The 17425-nt window shown below is 38.6% G+C and overlaps 1 protein-coding gene across 2 annotated transcripts in view; it reads right to left on the bottom strand.

Annotated features, from left to right (window-relative positions):
- Positions 1 to 4114: 4114 nt before the first annotated feature.
- The window catches only part of Tfap2d (transcription factor AP-2 delta), a 56545-nt gene continuing 43234 nt past the window's right edge, over positions 4115 to 17425 (bottom strand). For both annotated transcript variants that reach the window (XM_052193383.1, XM_052193382.1), the window contains one exon: positions 4115 to 4334. In XM_052193383.1, coding sequence (XP_052049343.1) covers positions 4115 to 4334 — 220 coding nt within the window. The remainder of the gene's footprint in view (positions 4335 to 17425) is intronic.

The following is a 17425-nucleotide window of genomic DNA, read 5'->3' as shown; positions in this document are numbered from 1 at the left end:
TGGGGAAGTGACTCCATGAGATCCAGCTGTAGGGCATTTTCTCAGTGATCAAGAGTGGATGGCCCCTTGTGGGTGGTGCCATCTGTGGGCTGTTAGTCTTGGGTTCTATAAGAAAGCAAGTTGAGCAAGCCAGGGGAAGCAAGCCAGTAAGTAACTTCCCTCCACATACTTTGCATTAGCTCCTGCTTCCTGACCTGCTTGAGTTCCAGTCCTGACTTACTTTGGTGGTTAACAGCAATGTGGAAGTGTAAGCTGAATAAACCCTTTCCTCTACATTTTGCTTCTTGGTCATAAAGTTTGTACAGGAATAGAATCCCTGACTAAGACAGAAGCAAATAGAAAATGGGTTCAATTTTTTTCACTCATTATTAGTAAGGATAATTTATTAATATATTTCTCTTCAGAGAACCATGTAGCAAAGTATCACATTGTTATCACGGTCACCTTTGGATTAAGATGCTTATAGCTTCTCCTAACTAATTAAAGGTGTGTAGCTATGTTCATAGCAGCCCTATTTATAATTGCCAGATGCTGGAAAGAACCCAGGTATCCCTCAACAGAAGAGTGGATGCAAAAAATGTGGTATATCTATACAATGGAGTACTATTCAGCCATTAGAAACAATGAATTCATGAAATTCTTAGGCAAATGGATGGAGCTAGAGAACATCATACTAAGTGAGGTAACCCAGACTCAAAAGGTGAATCATGGTATGCACTCACTAATAAGTGGTTATTAACCTAGAAAACTGGAATACCCAAAACATAATCCACACTTCAAATGAGGTACAAGAAGAAAGGAGGATTGGCCCCTGGTTCTGGAAAGACTCAGTGAAACAGTATTCGGCAAAACCAGAATGGGGAAGTGGGAAGGGGTGGGTGGGAGGACAGGGGAAGAGAAGGGGACTTACGGGACTTTCTGGGAGTGGGGGGCTAGAAAAGGGGAAATCATTTGAAATGTAAATAAATTATATCGAATAAAAAAAATAAAAAAAAAAGAGGTGTGTAGCAAGCTCAGCCTTCTTGCTACATACCTCTCAATTAAGGGTAAGGGAAGAAACTTCAAATTCAAGGAGCTATTATTCCTCATGATATAGAATCTACAAAGAAGACACAGGGGAGAAAGATCAGTGTCTTTCTATGGCCTGAACTTTCCAGAGAAGAAAATAATTCATTATTGTCGATTGTCTTTCTAGAGCCACCAAACGTAAGTCAAATTGTAAGTCTAATGCAAGTTATGACTATGGCATCTGAACAGCTGTAAAGCAAGCATGTCTTCATATAGAAATTTAACTTCACCAAATTTAAATGTTCTTTTTTGGCTTAGTAATGCATTATGCTTGTTTTTGTCTGAGTAACAGGTAATTTGAGCAGGCTCATATATTACTTATAACATGGAAAGCCATATTTTTGTTAATTGTCTGTTTTTATTATAAACTATGATAATACTCTAGCTTTATTTTTATTAAAACTTTGATATCTAAGTAGATTTCCATGTAGTTTCATATTAAGCATATCTCTATACCACTAATGTGCTATGATGAAAATTTTTTCTTATCTAAATAAAACTTAACCACAAGTTACCATGGAGGGAAAGATGCAAGCTCAATTAAAACATTGAGCAGAGAAAGAAAACATAAAATATTAGAAGGTCCTTTGGCCCATTTTGGACAAAGAACAAACACACATTCATTTACTCATTTATTTAAAAAGTGTTGAGTACCTATTATATACAAGGCAAAAGCTGGTATTAACAATGTATATTAGAATATGATAATAAATGATGATTTTAAACAGGACCAGTCCATCACATTGATTACGTTCTAATGGCTGGTAAAGTCAAATGGTGGGTGCCATCCACTAAGGCTCTTAAAACACCCACAATCCTGGTAAATAATATGCACTGTAGTTATAGTTACATTTTGTTTCAAGGCTAATGAATAATACCCCCACTGAGGTGTTAAGAATTCAAACCAGTTAGTTACAACTAAGGGTGAAAAAGTCGACTTGTAACATTAGCCAGATCTGGTGTTCCATCTGAATATTTGTGAACATTTGACGTGGTTATAACATCGAGTACCTAGCAGTATGTATCTTAAAATGCCATATTAAATACAAATGTATTGTTAATAATAAATGGAATAAAGAAGAGTTAATGTGGAAATTTCATTGAAGATATAGTAGTCCACATTATCTAGATGTAACTTTCCTACCACTTACTAAACTCAAATATTATTTTTGTTTTGTGTGCATATTTTACAATATGGGAGACTTGTAACATGGTATCACTCATTTTCTGATGAAATTTGGAACTGTGGAAAAATGTTGGCTTCATTTTATTTTAGTTAAGAAATTAAAGCCATCAATAATGATAAAATTGAAAAATGGAACTAAACACATAAAATCATATTTCTTTTATTTTTATTTCAAGCTCTTCTACTGTATTACTATAGTATCCTATTGTTATGGAATTCTTCAAACATGTCTCCTGTTGAATAAATTTAACCTAAAAAACTTTAGGTTTTCAGTGGTTATGATTCATTTCTGTACAAGACTCAAGATAATGGTTTTAAGAATTATTGTCAGGTAAAAATAGCTTCTTTGATTCATACATGAAAATTCCAGATACTTCCTCTCATTAGCTATAATGCTAATATTCTCGATAAAGTTATAATATGGCAGAGGTCTTTAAAATAATTGAAATATGTTAATGAGAGGGTAATATTTTCATGCTAAACTAAGCGTTGAATATCCACACATGAAAATAATTCCTTTATTACATAGTGATCTATGTTTTTATTTGCCTATATAGAAGTTTAATTGTTAACAGTAGAAAAGCTAGAACACAAAGTAGTGGCAACCAACTTTCTTGACATACACAGGCTTATGTGGACCAAACATTCTTTCAATCATCCCTGGCTTTCGCAGTCAGGAACTTCTTGTTTGTTGCATCTTAAATGAAAGGTAAGGAAGCTATAAGAACAAGCTATGAAAAAATGAAAACATCTGAAAAGCAAAGGTCTTCTCTAATTATTCTGTTTGCTTTCTTTATTGAACACAGCCTGGGTGCTTTTGTGCCTCTAAAGGTTTAGAACATATGGAACAGGTAGAAATAGCACAGAAGCGCAAAAGCATGTCTCTCACCTCAACCACACAACCACTGCTACCAGCACTCTGAAGGGGCCCCACGCCTTACAGGCAGGACCGCTCTGAAATACTACTGCTCCTATTCTCATAATTTTCAGGCAAAATAATGTCATTGCATTTGACAGAGAGACCGATAATGACCAAGTTCCCCTCTTCTGCATCCATGTACCCCATTGACTAAATTCAGTTCTTTGAATTGTGCAGTTGGCATGGAAAAATTCATCTCTTATCCCTACAGTATTGTATAAGTCTTTTGAGTATCTTCTTAGAAATGGGGAAGGGTTGGGGCTAAGAGGAAAGGAATAGTAGATAAAAGGGAAACAGTTTCTGGAATTTTTAAACACCACCAAGGCACGGATAGTTCAGTAATCAGGGGTGACCGAATATTTAGAACTGCTGTCAGCTCAAAAAGTTTGTGACTGTCCTTGTCAGTTCCCCAAACATGTACTAGTGGATAATTTCAGATTGGCCTATTTAATGGAAAGAGGCACTCTTCAGTGACAGGGAGTTAAGTCAGGGATGACTGGAGCAGCAGCCATTGGTGACAGACTCCAGTTTGGTCGTGCTCTCTGACCCCTAACTATATAGCTGGATAAGAAAGTGCATCAGTTATATGTGAAAAAGCATGTGCTGCCTCTCCAAAGTCCAGAAGTGCTTGAAAATTGTGGTGTATATAATTCAGAACAATCAACTACGTGCACAGAAGTTTTCTCATAACAACAAAAAATTAAAAGTGACAATTTCATCACACAGTTACACTGCTGTTTTCCTTTTTTCTCATTTTTTTTTGGATCTGTCATTTTTGTTTCCTTTTTTTTCCTTTTTCATTTCCATTTTCGACTTTATTTTATGGAGGGCTCAAGGAGGGTAAAGATTTGGTCCGCTGATTAGTCACCCTCAATGATATATATATTAGGAAAAAAATATGAGCAGCAAGACTCTCTGGAAATAGATTCTGTTTGATGTAGCTAGTCTGTCTTTTCTGTTTTGCCCTCTTTCACAGCAGCCTCTGAAGCTTTCCGCAGCGGGGCTTTCTCCGAGTTGGCATGTCCTTGGCCAGAGTCTGCCGCACCACCATTTTTGTGAGTAGTGTGTTTTTCCAAGTAGTTAAGCATCTCACTGAGGACTGTTTGGAAAGTGCTTAGAGCTGCACATATTGCTGGTGTCCCAAAACCATGAGTGATCAAGCTGGAGATGAGAAGAAGGTGGAAAAACAGGTGAATACTTAGGAACAGAAAAATCGCTTTATTTAATCTAGAACATTCCATCAACACTTACTGTGCTCTGTGACATTTCTGTTTATTATGGAAAACAACACAATTCAATTCTTCCCCAAGACCATAAGAAGCTTAGGATCTATTGAAACAAAGTGTCATTGCTGACAGACATTGTGTACAAATCTGAGTAATGTGTACAAATCTGAGGCAAGTCTGAGTAATGTGGGTTTTTTTTTTCATCTCATTAGGAAGTAGGGGGAAAATGCATCTCTCTCAAAGCAAGGTTTACCTGGCTTCTCAGAAAACTCAAGTATGTATGTTGAGGCATAAATCACACTTGAAAAAAGTCATTCTTGGAGACAAACAAGAGGACTGGAGGAAGATCACATCCAAGGAGTAGACATGATCACCACATGTCATATGTATCTATGATAGTGCTAAAATAAACTATGTGCCATTTTGTATAACTAAAATGACTCATAAGAGAATCAACATTGGCTGAATATGCCTGATAACTAGTTCCTCTGACTTCTTAATTTCTTCCTTCTTTCCTTCTTTCCTTCTTTCCTTCCTTCCATCTTTCCTTCCTTCCTTCCTTCCTTCCTTCCTTCCTTCCTTCCTTCCTTCCTTCCTTCCTTCCTTCCTTCCTTCCTTCTTTCCATTAATAGCAGTAGTTTTCCTAGGCATAAAACCATCCACCTGTGGATTGCCTTGCTAGCTTCGTTTTCTTTCCTGCTTTAGATAGGAGACTAACCTGTCAACAGTAGAATAAAAATTTAGATATAGGTAATTCTAATTGCTTATATAGAAAATTGTTGGCCTCCATTTCTTCTCAAGGGATCATTACATCACACAAGTAAAGAGACTACCTTATTGACAGAGACAAGCACAGGCAGGAAGAATTTAGACTCCTAGATATTGAAAAGTAAAGTTCTATTGTATGTAAGCTGTTCTCTCTGTCTTGGAAGATAACTAGTAAGTATATATGGAAAATGTCGTTTCAAACTCAGCATCAGTAGGACTTCCAATTATAAGAGAAATTTCTCATTGAACAAATATAACCCTTGAGGACATGGACACAGGGGAAAAGTTTCTGAACAGAACACCAATAGCTTATGCTCTAAGATCAAGAATTGACAAATGGGACCTCATAAAATTACAAAGTTTCTGTAAGGCAAAAGACACTGTTAAAAGGACAAAATGACAACCAACAAATTGGGAAAGGATATTCACTAATATCCAATAAATACAAGGAACTCAAGAAGTTAGACCCCAGGGAACCAAATAACCCTATTAAAAAATGGGGTACAGATCTAAACAAACAATTTTCACCTGAAGAAATTCGGAAGGCCAAGAGGCACCTTAAGAAGTGCTCAACATCATTAGTCATTAAGGAAATGCAAATCAAAACAACCCTGAGATTTCACCTTAACACTAGTCAGAATGGCTAAGGTCAAAAACTCAGGAGACAGCAGGTGTTGGAGAGGATGTGGACAAAGAGGAACACTCCTCCACTGCTGGTGGGGCTGTAAGATGATACAACCACTTTGGAAATCAATGTGGCAGTTCCTCAGAAAACTGGACATGACACTTCTGGAGAACCTTGCTATACCTCTCCTGGGCATATACCCAAAGGATTCCCTGGCATGTAATAAAGATACATGTTCCATTATGTTCATAGCAGCCTTATTTATAATAGCCAGAAGCTGGAAAGAACCCAGATGTCCCTCAAAGGAGGAATGGATACAGAAAATGTGGTATATTTACACAATGGAATACTACTCAGCAATTAGAAACAATAGATTCACAAAATTTTTAGGCAAATGGTTTGATCTGGAAAATATCATCCTAAGTGAGGTAACCCAATCACAAAAGAATACACATGGAATGCAATCTCTGATAAGTGGATATTAATTTGCTCAGAAGCTCTGAATATCCAAGGCACAAATCTCATAACAAATGACTCCCATGAAGAAGTATGGAGAGGGTCCTGATCCTGGAAAGGATTGATCTAGAGTTGGAGGGGAATATAAGGACAGAGAAAAAGGAGGGAAGTGATTGGAGAATGGGTGGAGAGAAGAAGGTTTATGGGACATATGGGGAGGGGGATCTGGGAAAGGGGAAATCATTTGGAATATAAACAAAGAATATAGAAAATAAAAATATATAAAAAAATTCATGCTCTCTGTATGAGATAATGCCAGCTGCAAGGTACAGGCACTTTCCTAGTAGTTTCCAATGGTATTTATGTATCCATATAATTAAAATGTGATGTAAGGTCAATTTAAAACTGCTCATGCAACTACATATCATTACAGAATGATGGAAAGGGATACTGAAACCATCCTGTTATTCTGTTGATCCTATTTATTCCAGAATAAAAGAGTCTAGTCTCCCCCACAGCAACACACAGTGTAAACTATACAGAAAAAGTAAAGAGATTTCAGTTCTAGATAGACTAAGATTGTATATGGCTACTTGATACGGCACCAGAAACACAGATCAATTAAAGCAAAAGCAAGCAAGTGGAACTGCAGCAAACTTTGGCATAGCCAAGGAGATAGCAAAATGAAAAGTCACGGTAGGAACCATTACCACATCATGAAGGCAATGCAGTGTTAATATCTCAAACATGTAAGTCAGGACATACCTCAGTCAAGACATTTAAGAAATCTCATTAAGATAGATTAAGTGTCTAAACAGACATTTCACTGACGATAAAACGACAATGAACAATAGGTTTGTGAAAAGGCAACTCCATTAATGGAGACAGAGACAAAGCCTCCATCTTCATTGCTCTTTACAGGATCTGAGAGTGGATCCTAGCATCCTCCATTCTAGCATTATATTTTACAATCCAGTGACATCAGCTCCAGGAGTTCCAATGTATTTTTCTGGATTCTGTGGGCACCTGCATGCCTGCACACATATACATACATACATACATACATACATACATACATACATGTATGTTGTGGGAAATTAATGCCCTGGAGGCAGCTGTTTGAGTTCATTGCTACCACCCCAATGTTCTGCATTCCTTAATGAAACACACACACACACACACTGCCTTCTATTTTAATACGCCTTACCAGTTCAATGGTTGGGTCACTCCCAAGCTTCCACATTGCTAACACCTCCCCTCCAATACTCCTGAATTATGACTTACTAAAATCTATATTCCATCTTTGCTACCATAGAGCCAATTGGGGAGGGGGGTGAGGGACCTGGGACCACTCTTCCACAGCTCTTACATGATTAGTACTCTGTCTTCTGCAGTTTTCAAGCCTGAATTTTATTCCTTTCCTGACAAAATGATCTTCCCTCTTCTCTCTCAGTCCCCTTGCCCAGAAATCCTAAAGTCCCAATAGAAACCAACTGGGGGGTCAGGGACCCTTAACATCTTACATGACGTTTCTTGTGCAATTTTGGGAACCCAATTAACATAATTCAAGAGTTAAACCAGATCCACAACACATACATACATATGTACATATATATATACATACATACATATATGATACATACATACATACTTAGATGTAAATAAAAGTTAAAGCATACCCTCAAAAAAAACTGTAATGAATCTGTAACCTGCAGAAGCCAGAGGTGTTAGATTCTCCCTGGACTGTGGTTATAGGACATTGTAAGACACCCAACAAAGGTGTGGGTGCTGGGAACTGAATTCCAGTCATCTACTGTGAGCTCTTAACTGCAGAGCCATCTTTCCAGCCCTTAACTGGAGGTTAGATGCTTCTTTCATTTAGGACTCTCTGATCTCTACAGTCATGGGAGTCAGTTTATAACTATGTTCTGAGAACAAGGATGAGAAACAACAGCCATGGATCTGGCGCTGGAGGCAGGCAATGAAAGCAGATGATCAATAAATAGCAATTAATGTATTTCACTTTCTTTCCAAGAGCTTAATTGTTAAAAGTGTTGACAGTATAATTAATGGGGATGAAACTGGGTTAGAGTAGGGATAAAGAATTACAGGTAGCCAGGTGTAGTACTACATGTTTTTAATCCTGACACTTGGGAGGCAGAAGCAGGCCAATCTCTGAATTTGGGGCCAGGCAGCTCTATATAGAGAGCTTTAGGCTAACAAGGGCTACAAAGTCTCAAAACCCCAAAACAACAAAAATTACTATTATAGAACTTTCTACATGTGATTTAAAACACGTATTTTCTAAAAGTTTCCTTCTTAACTGCTAAATAATGAGTATCTCTTTTCTTTTTTTTCTCTTTGATATGTTTTGTTTTGTTTTTGTGTTTTGTTTTTTGTGGTTTTTTTGGGGGGGGTCTTTTTTGTTGTTTGTTTTTGGGACAGGGAGACATGGAGACAGAGAGACAGGGTTTCTCTGTTTAACAATCCTGGGTGTCCTAGAACTCACATTGTGGACCAGGTTGGCCTTTAATTCACAGAGATCCACCTGCATCTATCTGCCTACCAAGTTTTGGAATTAGAGACATGCACCACCATTCCCATTTTATGTTTATCTCTTTTTTATTTTAATAATTTCTTAAAGATTTCCTAGCTACTTCCTTTTCTTCATAACAGGTGTCTGCATTTTCTCTCTCCCTCTTTCCCTTACTCCCTCCTTCCCTTCCTTTCTGCCTTCCTGCCTGCTTGTCTTTCTATCTTTCTTTTGTTTTGAGACAAGGTTTTTCTTTGTAACCCTGGCTGTCCTAGAACTTAGTCTGTAGACCAGGTTGGTCTTGATCTCAAAGAGATTTGCCTGCTTCTTGTTGCATATTCAGCAGAAATTTTTTCTACCATGCTCAGCAGAAATCCCTATAATACTATATTCATATGTTTTAATTTTGTTTTATGTGTGTCAGTGTTTACCTATGTGTGTGCCTGGGCACCACTTCCATGCCTGGTGTCCGCAGAGGTCAGAATAGAGTGTCACGTCCCCTGGGACTGGAGTTATAGATGATTGTGAACTGCCACTGGAGAATCTAATCCAAGTCCTCTGGAAGAACAGCCTGGGCTCTTAACCACTAAGCCATCTTCTCTGGTCCCATTATTATAATAATGATTTAAATGGATGAGTTTATCTAGTCGGATTTTATGTAAAGCAGTTCTTGCTTTTTTTGCAGTTGGGTTATGTTTTGACAAACACTTGCGTGACTACTTCAGTCATTCACGAAGTTTTCTCATACCTATTTTTTCAACCTGACCTCCTGGAACACTGATGCTCTAATTTCTGTAGCTACAGAGTTGGCTTTTCCTTTGACTGCCATGTACACTGAATCATACCGTACATGGACCCTGTGGTCACCAGCCTAATCTCTCTGAGAGTCATCTATGTTGTTAGATTTCCCAGTAGAATATATTGCATGATTGAAAAATCTTCCATTGCATGGGCTTGCCACATTTATCATTGCATTCTACTCAAGTCACTTTTCCATAGTTATTCTATCTTTTAAAACACATAAAAAATACATAAAACTCAACACAGGAGAGATCTAGTTTCTTATCAGCATTGCCTGAAATATGAATTGATACAATGCAGAAGTGGGTTTTGGTTTCCTTTCCTGAATTTCCTTTCAAAACTATAAGAGGAGCAGTGTTGATGTAATTTACTGTGTGATTTTTGAAATGAATGTGGCAAAAATACCACAAATTGGGCCCAAAAGTAGTCACAATATGACAGCAAAATGGGGTACACTTACAGGTAATTGGATGGTGGCATCTAACACTTGTAGATCTGAGTATAGCTGCCAGGCTGGGCTAAGGTCCGCTGAAGGTCTGCAAGGTTCTCTCATTAACCCCACTCTGCTCAACTAAGTAATTAGTAACAAGATTGACAGCATTTTGGAGTGTTTACTTGGCAGTTGGGTATTAAAATAGAGAAGAGAGCTCATGTATGGGAGAGCTTAATTTAACTTAATTTAATTTAACTTAATAAAATTAAAGTTCTGAGGTGTCTTAATGTTGTAGAAGGCCTAACTGGTGGGCAAAATTTGATTTTATGAAATTTAGGAGTGTGATGGTTTGTACATGCTTGGCCCAGGGAGTGGCGCTATTAGAAGGTATGGCCCTGAGCCAGGCGGTGGTGGTGCACGACTGTAATCCCAGCACTCTGGGAGGCAGAGGCAGAGGCAGGCGGATTTCTGAGTTCAAGGCCAGCCTGGACTATAGAGTGAGTTCCAGGACAGCCAGGGCTACACAGAGAAACCCTGTCTCAAAAATCAAAAAAAAAAAAAAAAAAAAAAAAGGAGTAGGTGTGGTTGTGTTGGAGTAGGTGTGTCACTGTGGGCGTGGGCTTTAAGACCCTCATCCTAATTGCCTGAAAGTCAGTATTTTGCTATCAGCCTTCAGATGAAGATGTAGAACTCTTAGCTCCTCCTGCACCATGCCTGCCTGGATGCTGCTATGCTCGCGCCTTGATGATAATGGACTGAAATTCTAAACCTGTAAGCCAGCCCCCAGATAAATGTTGTCTAAGAGTTACCTTGGTCATAGGTTCTGTTCACAGCAGTAAAACCCTAACCAAGATCAAGGAAAACACACCCCCTTAAGTCAGAAAGAGAATTAATGGTGCAGGTTACCAAGACAGAGGTCTGACTCAAGAGCAGGTGTTACAAGGAAAGGCTTGAAATATCAGGAACTTTAAACGTCAGAGCAGGAGTTCAAACTAGAGGCTTGAAGAGCTCTGATTAGTGTACTTGCTAGTATATACAAGGTTCTGGGTACAGCCCCCAAAAGACAAGAAAACAAGGAATTGTGGTCTAGTGGGATTGGCAGCTCCATCTACCTGGAACCATATTCTAATTTTATTTTCTCTCTCTAATGGGATCCCAATCATTTGGTTTCATTTTGTTACTAATTTCACAGTGAGAAGGAAGGGCCTGACAGTCAACTGTGAATGATGCAGTTCCCTGCTGAGAAAACACACACAGTTGTAGTTTATGGCACCAGACTTTGGGGGTGAGGGGGATGTAACATATTTAAAAATCATCTTCCTAATTTTGCTCATGGTTTAAAAAACTTCTATTTGCTAGACTAACATTCTTTAACTAGCATTCTCTGGAGCTTTGTCCTACAGCCTGACAGACCTCTCCCTGCCCACTCAACTAAAGAGAGTGGGACTGCTGGATTCACAGGGAAAGCTCCATCTCCACTTTACCTTAAGGATTAAATTATACTCCACCCCCACCCCCTGAAAAGAAAAATCCTAGTTTCCACACTTCAGAGATCGGAGGGACACTAGAGAGAAAAGTGGTCTTTTCTAGAAACAGTGTGATTTCTGTGTGTATGAGGCAGATGGCCCACGAATATGTCCTATTTCTTTCATTCACAAATTTGCACCTGGAGCTGGCAGTGTAGATTAGTGGTGGCATTTTTTATGTATGGCCCTGGGTTTGATGCTCAGCATAGCATCAATCAATCAATCAATCAATCAGCCAATCAACCATTCAGTCTTTCATCAGTCAGGTAATTCTTTACATGCCATCATCCTCTTGGTGAAGTTCTAATGATAGAACCTGTAATTTTTTTTTTTTACTAATTTATTTTGTGGGACATTTTACTATTTATCCTTGGCTGGTTTTGAACTCACAAAACTCCTCCTGCCTCTGCCTTTGTAAGGATGAAAAGCCTGCACTACATCTAGTAGTGTCTTTAACATTTTGAAGAAAAGTATGTTGAAACATTGTAATCATTATAGATTATTTAGTTTAGTTTTTGCTACTGGGGCTCAAACAGCCCAGGGTGCCCTCAGAGGCACTCTGTTAGCTTTGCTTAAAGCTGACCTTGAACTCTAGATTGTCCTGTCCTCACCTTCCAAGTATTGGGATTACAGGCATGTGCCACCCTCCTTGGTTCAGTAGTTTCTAATAACAAAACAACAACAACATAAAAACAACAACAAAACAAAAAAAACAAAAAAACAAACAACCCCCCCCCCAGAGATTCAGAAACAAAAGAAAAAAAACCCAGACCTTTGTGTAGAACAGAAGAGTTTGAGACAATAAGTTATGGATTTGGTAATGGGATGGTAGTTAGGATCCTTGTTATGGCAGACAGTGTTTACAAAGTATTTATAAAGTATTTGACATTAATTCTGAAAATCTAGCAAGAAACGACTATATAATGTTTTCAGATTTTCTTCATACTTTGTGTATTGGTTTATTTTGTCAAATTGACACAAGCTAGGATTGTGTGGGAAGCAGAATTTCCATCGAGAAAATCCCTCCATCAGATTGCCTGTAGAGGTCGGTGGGGCATTTTCTTGATTAACTGCTGAGGTGGGAGGACCCAGCCTACTGTGGGCGGTGCTACTTCTTGACAGGCGGTTCTGGATACTACAGGAAAGCAGGCTGAGCAAGCTATGGAGAGCCAGCTGGCAAACAGCACTGCTTCACCATCCTGCCTGCTCATGCTTCTGTTCCTGCCTTTGGGTCCCTGCCTTGAGTTCCTGCCTTGGCTTCCTTCATGATGGACTATAACATGTAAGACAAATAAACTGTCTCCCACCCAAGTTGCTTCTGATTATAGTATTTTATCATAGCCACAGAAAAGTGACTATAATTTTTGGTTAAGCATTTTATTTTTACTTGTGTTCAAAGCCTTATCCACTTTATTTTTGAAATATCTAAAGTATCAGTGCTTAGTCAGAATGTGCTCAAATCTAGGTAACATAGTGGACATCTATCAGAAGAACCAAAGCTAATTTATTTTCCTAATTCTAAGTAAGTATGGATCACATTCTGCTAGTCTATGCTAGATCAATGTTACCAAATTGGTTGCATCCACATTTGCAGAATTGTTCTTCAAAAATACTGTATCTATGTCTGGATTTGTCTAAGGATCTCTGGGATCTCCTCTGATCCTTTTCTGTCTTGAAGAGTTGGGTCTGAAACCTAGAACTTTACCTGTACCAAGCAAACACTGATTTAATATGTATTAAAAATAAACCAAAGCGACTTTACTATTTTCTGCTGGACACTGGGCCACAGACTTGCGGCTATCAACCACAGATGGGTTTTCCCAATTTTTTTCGGGCTACAAAAATTGCTGAAAACTGTATCATTAGCCTACACGCCAGAATCTGAACCAAGAGGGGGAAAAGCAGCCATCGTTTAGACAGATTAAAGCTAATTTCATTCTGTAAAATGTTAACTTTTTCTTTTTGGCTGACTGGGCATTGAATCTGAGACACTGCAAATGTCAACCAAGCAAGTAGCCAACCAGGAGCCATACCCTCACCTCCAAATTTCTATATAGACAGTGTTTAGATGCATAGGTCTCTTTCTGTCCATTCTTAGGGTGCATGAGAAGGTTGGAGTAATGTGGGTGTTGTTATACTGTGCTTTTACAGTATCTTACATCACAATCACCCCTGAGTGTTGCTCTCATGGCTCTTCTGATTCCTAGTACTGCACATAGGGCTGCTGCTTGTGCTCACTTCGGTTCTTCTCTTTTATTTCTGGGAAACATACAAGCTGCAAGACTCTGAGGGAGGACCACCTTCCCATTTTGGTTCCTCAACTCATTGAAGAAGAAGGAGGAGGAGAAGGAAGAAGAGGAAGAAGAAGGAAGAAGGAAGAAGAAGGAAGAGGAAGAGGAGAAAGACAAGGAAGAGGAAGAGGAAGAAAGAATAGAAAGAAGAAGGAAGAAGAGGAAGAAGGATGATTGAACTATCATTTGAGGCTCTGTGAGTGTCCTTACCAAGCATTAGGTGATACCCACCACAAAAGTGTGTTCTTGCAAACATAGGAACAACAACAAGGGCAACCATCTAGGAAAGAAAACCCAGAAAACCTGAAAGGGTTCTAGGTCTTCTCTGCCAAACTGTAGTTTTGTTTGGCCCCATGTAGATGAGGTATTTTAGCTCCTGGAAGTATTATAACTTTTAAATATGGGCTAGGGGGAGAGACCCTTACCCTGGGGAAAAACCGGAAGCTTACTTTTGCTATAATTTGAGAGAGATCTATGTTTTATAGACTAAACAAGGAAATGGAAGAAAGCAGAAACCAGCTGACAATGCTTATTCCCTCCATACTTTATCTTATCCTATGTCCCCAAGGGCTTTGTAAATAGAATTTAATTAATGTATATAATGAAAGTGTTTGGTTGCCTGGTGGTGGGTGATAGGGAGCCACCCAGATCTGCTCATCAGTGTGGTCCTGACAGCACTCTAATATTCCATGATTCCTTAAGCTCTTTTTTTTTTCTCAACCACAAACACACATTAAAAAATTACCTCTCCAGCTTATATAGTTTTGTGGATCTTACCCTGGAGATCCTGACTTAATTGGTTTGGGATGAGATCCCCAGGATCAACATTTAATCAACATTTATAAAACTATTTCCACGCAGCTAAAATGTATCCAGGGAATAGGACTTATCTCCCTAGGGCCAAAGGAAACTGCTACACTGCTTAAATGTCGTCCTTCACTATCACAACTACAGCTATAGAGCCTCAGTTCCAGAGGAAGTTGGTATAATGAGAGAGAAAAAGTTTCTGTGACTGAGTTTTGTAAACACGGAACTAAGCAACATTTCAGCTCCAGAAAGGTCCAGGGAGCCAACAGTCAAATTTGGTACAACAGTCAAATGTCCTTCAACCAAAACAGTCACAAAAAATGTTCAAGGGCCTTCCTATGAGACTGACACTCTGAAATCTCAGTTTGGAGGAGAGTGTCTAGAATGACCCAAGTGGTCTGTCATGTTGGGAGATGAAGGTCCTTCTGCCACTGTGAGTCCACACATCTTTGATCAACTCAGCCCCATTGGGATCACAGAGGGACATGGTTTTTGTGATCCTATGTTATTTTCACCTAATTTATTAGCAGCATTGATTAAGAATGAACAGAATAGTGTGGGCATGGAGGAACACCCAAGCCAGTCATGACCTCATCACATTTGAAGGCGATAATACACACTGAACTTTGCTTTGTTAACAGTGCCAGAGGCTAAAAACAACTAGCTATTTCCTTCAATTTATCAACCAGAAGGGCAACATATATTCATTTTGGAAAAATGTTAGGATAGCTTTAAAGTTAGTATAGGAACCTTTAAACAGGACTGTTACTGAATTTGATTCTTAAAAAGCGATTATAATGGTGAACTGGAAAGAGATGGAATAAGATCTTATGGAGACATAGTATGAGGGGTGATTTTAAGTGGAATAATAACTCAAGAGTGGGGCAACAAGCAATTTAACAGCACCAGCTTCCAAAGGAATATACGGAGGAAGAAGAGACAGTTGTAGTGTGTTCTAATTCCAAGCATCTGGCTAGAGATCCCAAATTAGAACTCTGGTAACCTTCCTGCTGCTTCTATGAAATGCGATCATAATATCATGAGGGATAGATATAAAACACAAAGATGAAACACTTTTTTGTTTGCCTCAGGTAATTATCAATACTGTGTCTACTCTTTGTTGTTATATGTTTTCATTTTGATCAACTCTCTTTTTGATACAGTGTCTTGCTACATAACCCTGGCTCTCCTGGTAATCATTATATAGCCTAGGCTGGCCTTGGACACATAGCAATTCTTCTGCGTCAGCCTCTCAAATACTGGGATTATAGACTAGAACCACAAACCCCTCATCTGTCTCAATCTATCCCTATAATCTATCTATCTATCTATCTATCTATCTATCTATCTATCTATCTATCTATCTATCTATCTATAGATCCATCTAATCTATCTGTCTGTCTGTCTATCTATCTAGAGATTTATCTATTTATCTAATCTATCTGTCTGCTATCTATCTATAGATCTATCATCTGTCTGTCTATCTAGCTATCATCTATCTATAGATCTATTGACCTATCTATCGATAGATCTATCTATAGATCTATCTCTCTATCTATAGATCTATCTGTCTATATATATATAGATCTATCTATCTATCTATCTATCTATCTATCTATCTATCATTATCTATCTATAGCTCTATCTATAGATTATCTATCTATCTATCTATCTATCTATCTATCTATCTATCTATCTATCTGCTGACCCCTAATTGGCACAGTGAAACAAAGAGAGAACTAAGATTTAAGTCTTCAGAGGTTTGTGCTAGAAAAGAATTATGGTTTTACTGGCAGGCCCATCCCCTCTGAGTTGAGCAGGAATGGTGTTCTAACTTCATATTTATAAGGACCCATGTGTTCCTGTGACCTCATACTCAAGGAGGTTATGAGAACATGAGACACGTGGAACAGGCACATTTTTACAATCTTGTTGAATCTCAAAAAGGGAGCTCAGACAATTAGGGCAGTGGTTTTGAGTTAAGTGGTCTGCCCCCTCCTCTCCTCCTGCCTTATACCATCATGTACTAATTGACATCACCAGGTTCAGAAACAGTGAGTCCATGGGAGCAGCCTGCAGATTTCAATCTCATCTCTTCCCTGCTCTTGGTAGGTGTTGTGTCTGCTGTGTTTGCCATGACAATTCCTACTAAGTGATTAATAAACATGCCCCTGTCATTCTGATGGAAACAAGCATCTCTGAAGTCTGTGTGTGACTCCTAAGAGCGGTCACTACTATTGGCACAGCTTTCCAGAACACAATGCTATGTCATTTGCAGTAAAAACTAGAAATAGTTATCTTTGCTTTACAGGGCCAGATCACCCCCTCATTGTTGTCTAAACACAATCAGCCTGCTTAATGTAAGCCACAGCTCTCAAGATGCTGAGTGCACAATCCTGTAAGGTATAACGTCAAATACTCTGCACTCTGAAGACTTTGATTATACAAAGTAGTAACACAGCTACTAATGTTATTAATGGATGTTACTAATTACATAATCTCCTATGCTTATCCAATCATGTTCCTTCTGCAGTCCCTGCCCAGCCAGTACTCAGCAAAAAATCATAGAGAACCCAACTCTGCCAATTGCTTGTGTTAACTGTAAGGCAGGCTAAGTGTTTCTCTTGGTCCTCTTTGCACTACCATCAGTTGCCAATGTCAGCAAAAAAGCAACAGCATCAACAAAAATGAGACACACTCTTGTCTAATGCATTTTTCCATATTATTAGTAAAATCATATATGAAGAACCTTTTCATTATATTATTACCTAAGTCACAATTTCATG

Source organism: Apodemus sylvaticus, chromosome 9, assembly GCF_947179515.1.
Source record: "Apodemus sylvaticus chromosome 9, mApoSyl1.1, whole genome shotgun sequence".
Classification (NCBI taxonomy): domain Eukaryota; kingdom Metazoa; phylum Chordata; class Mammalia; order Rodentia; family Muridae; genus Apodemus; species Apodemus sylvaticus.
Note: the sequence above shows the minus strand (reverse complement) of the source record. Positions and strands in the feature narration are given on the sequence as shown.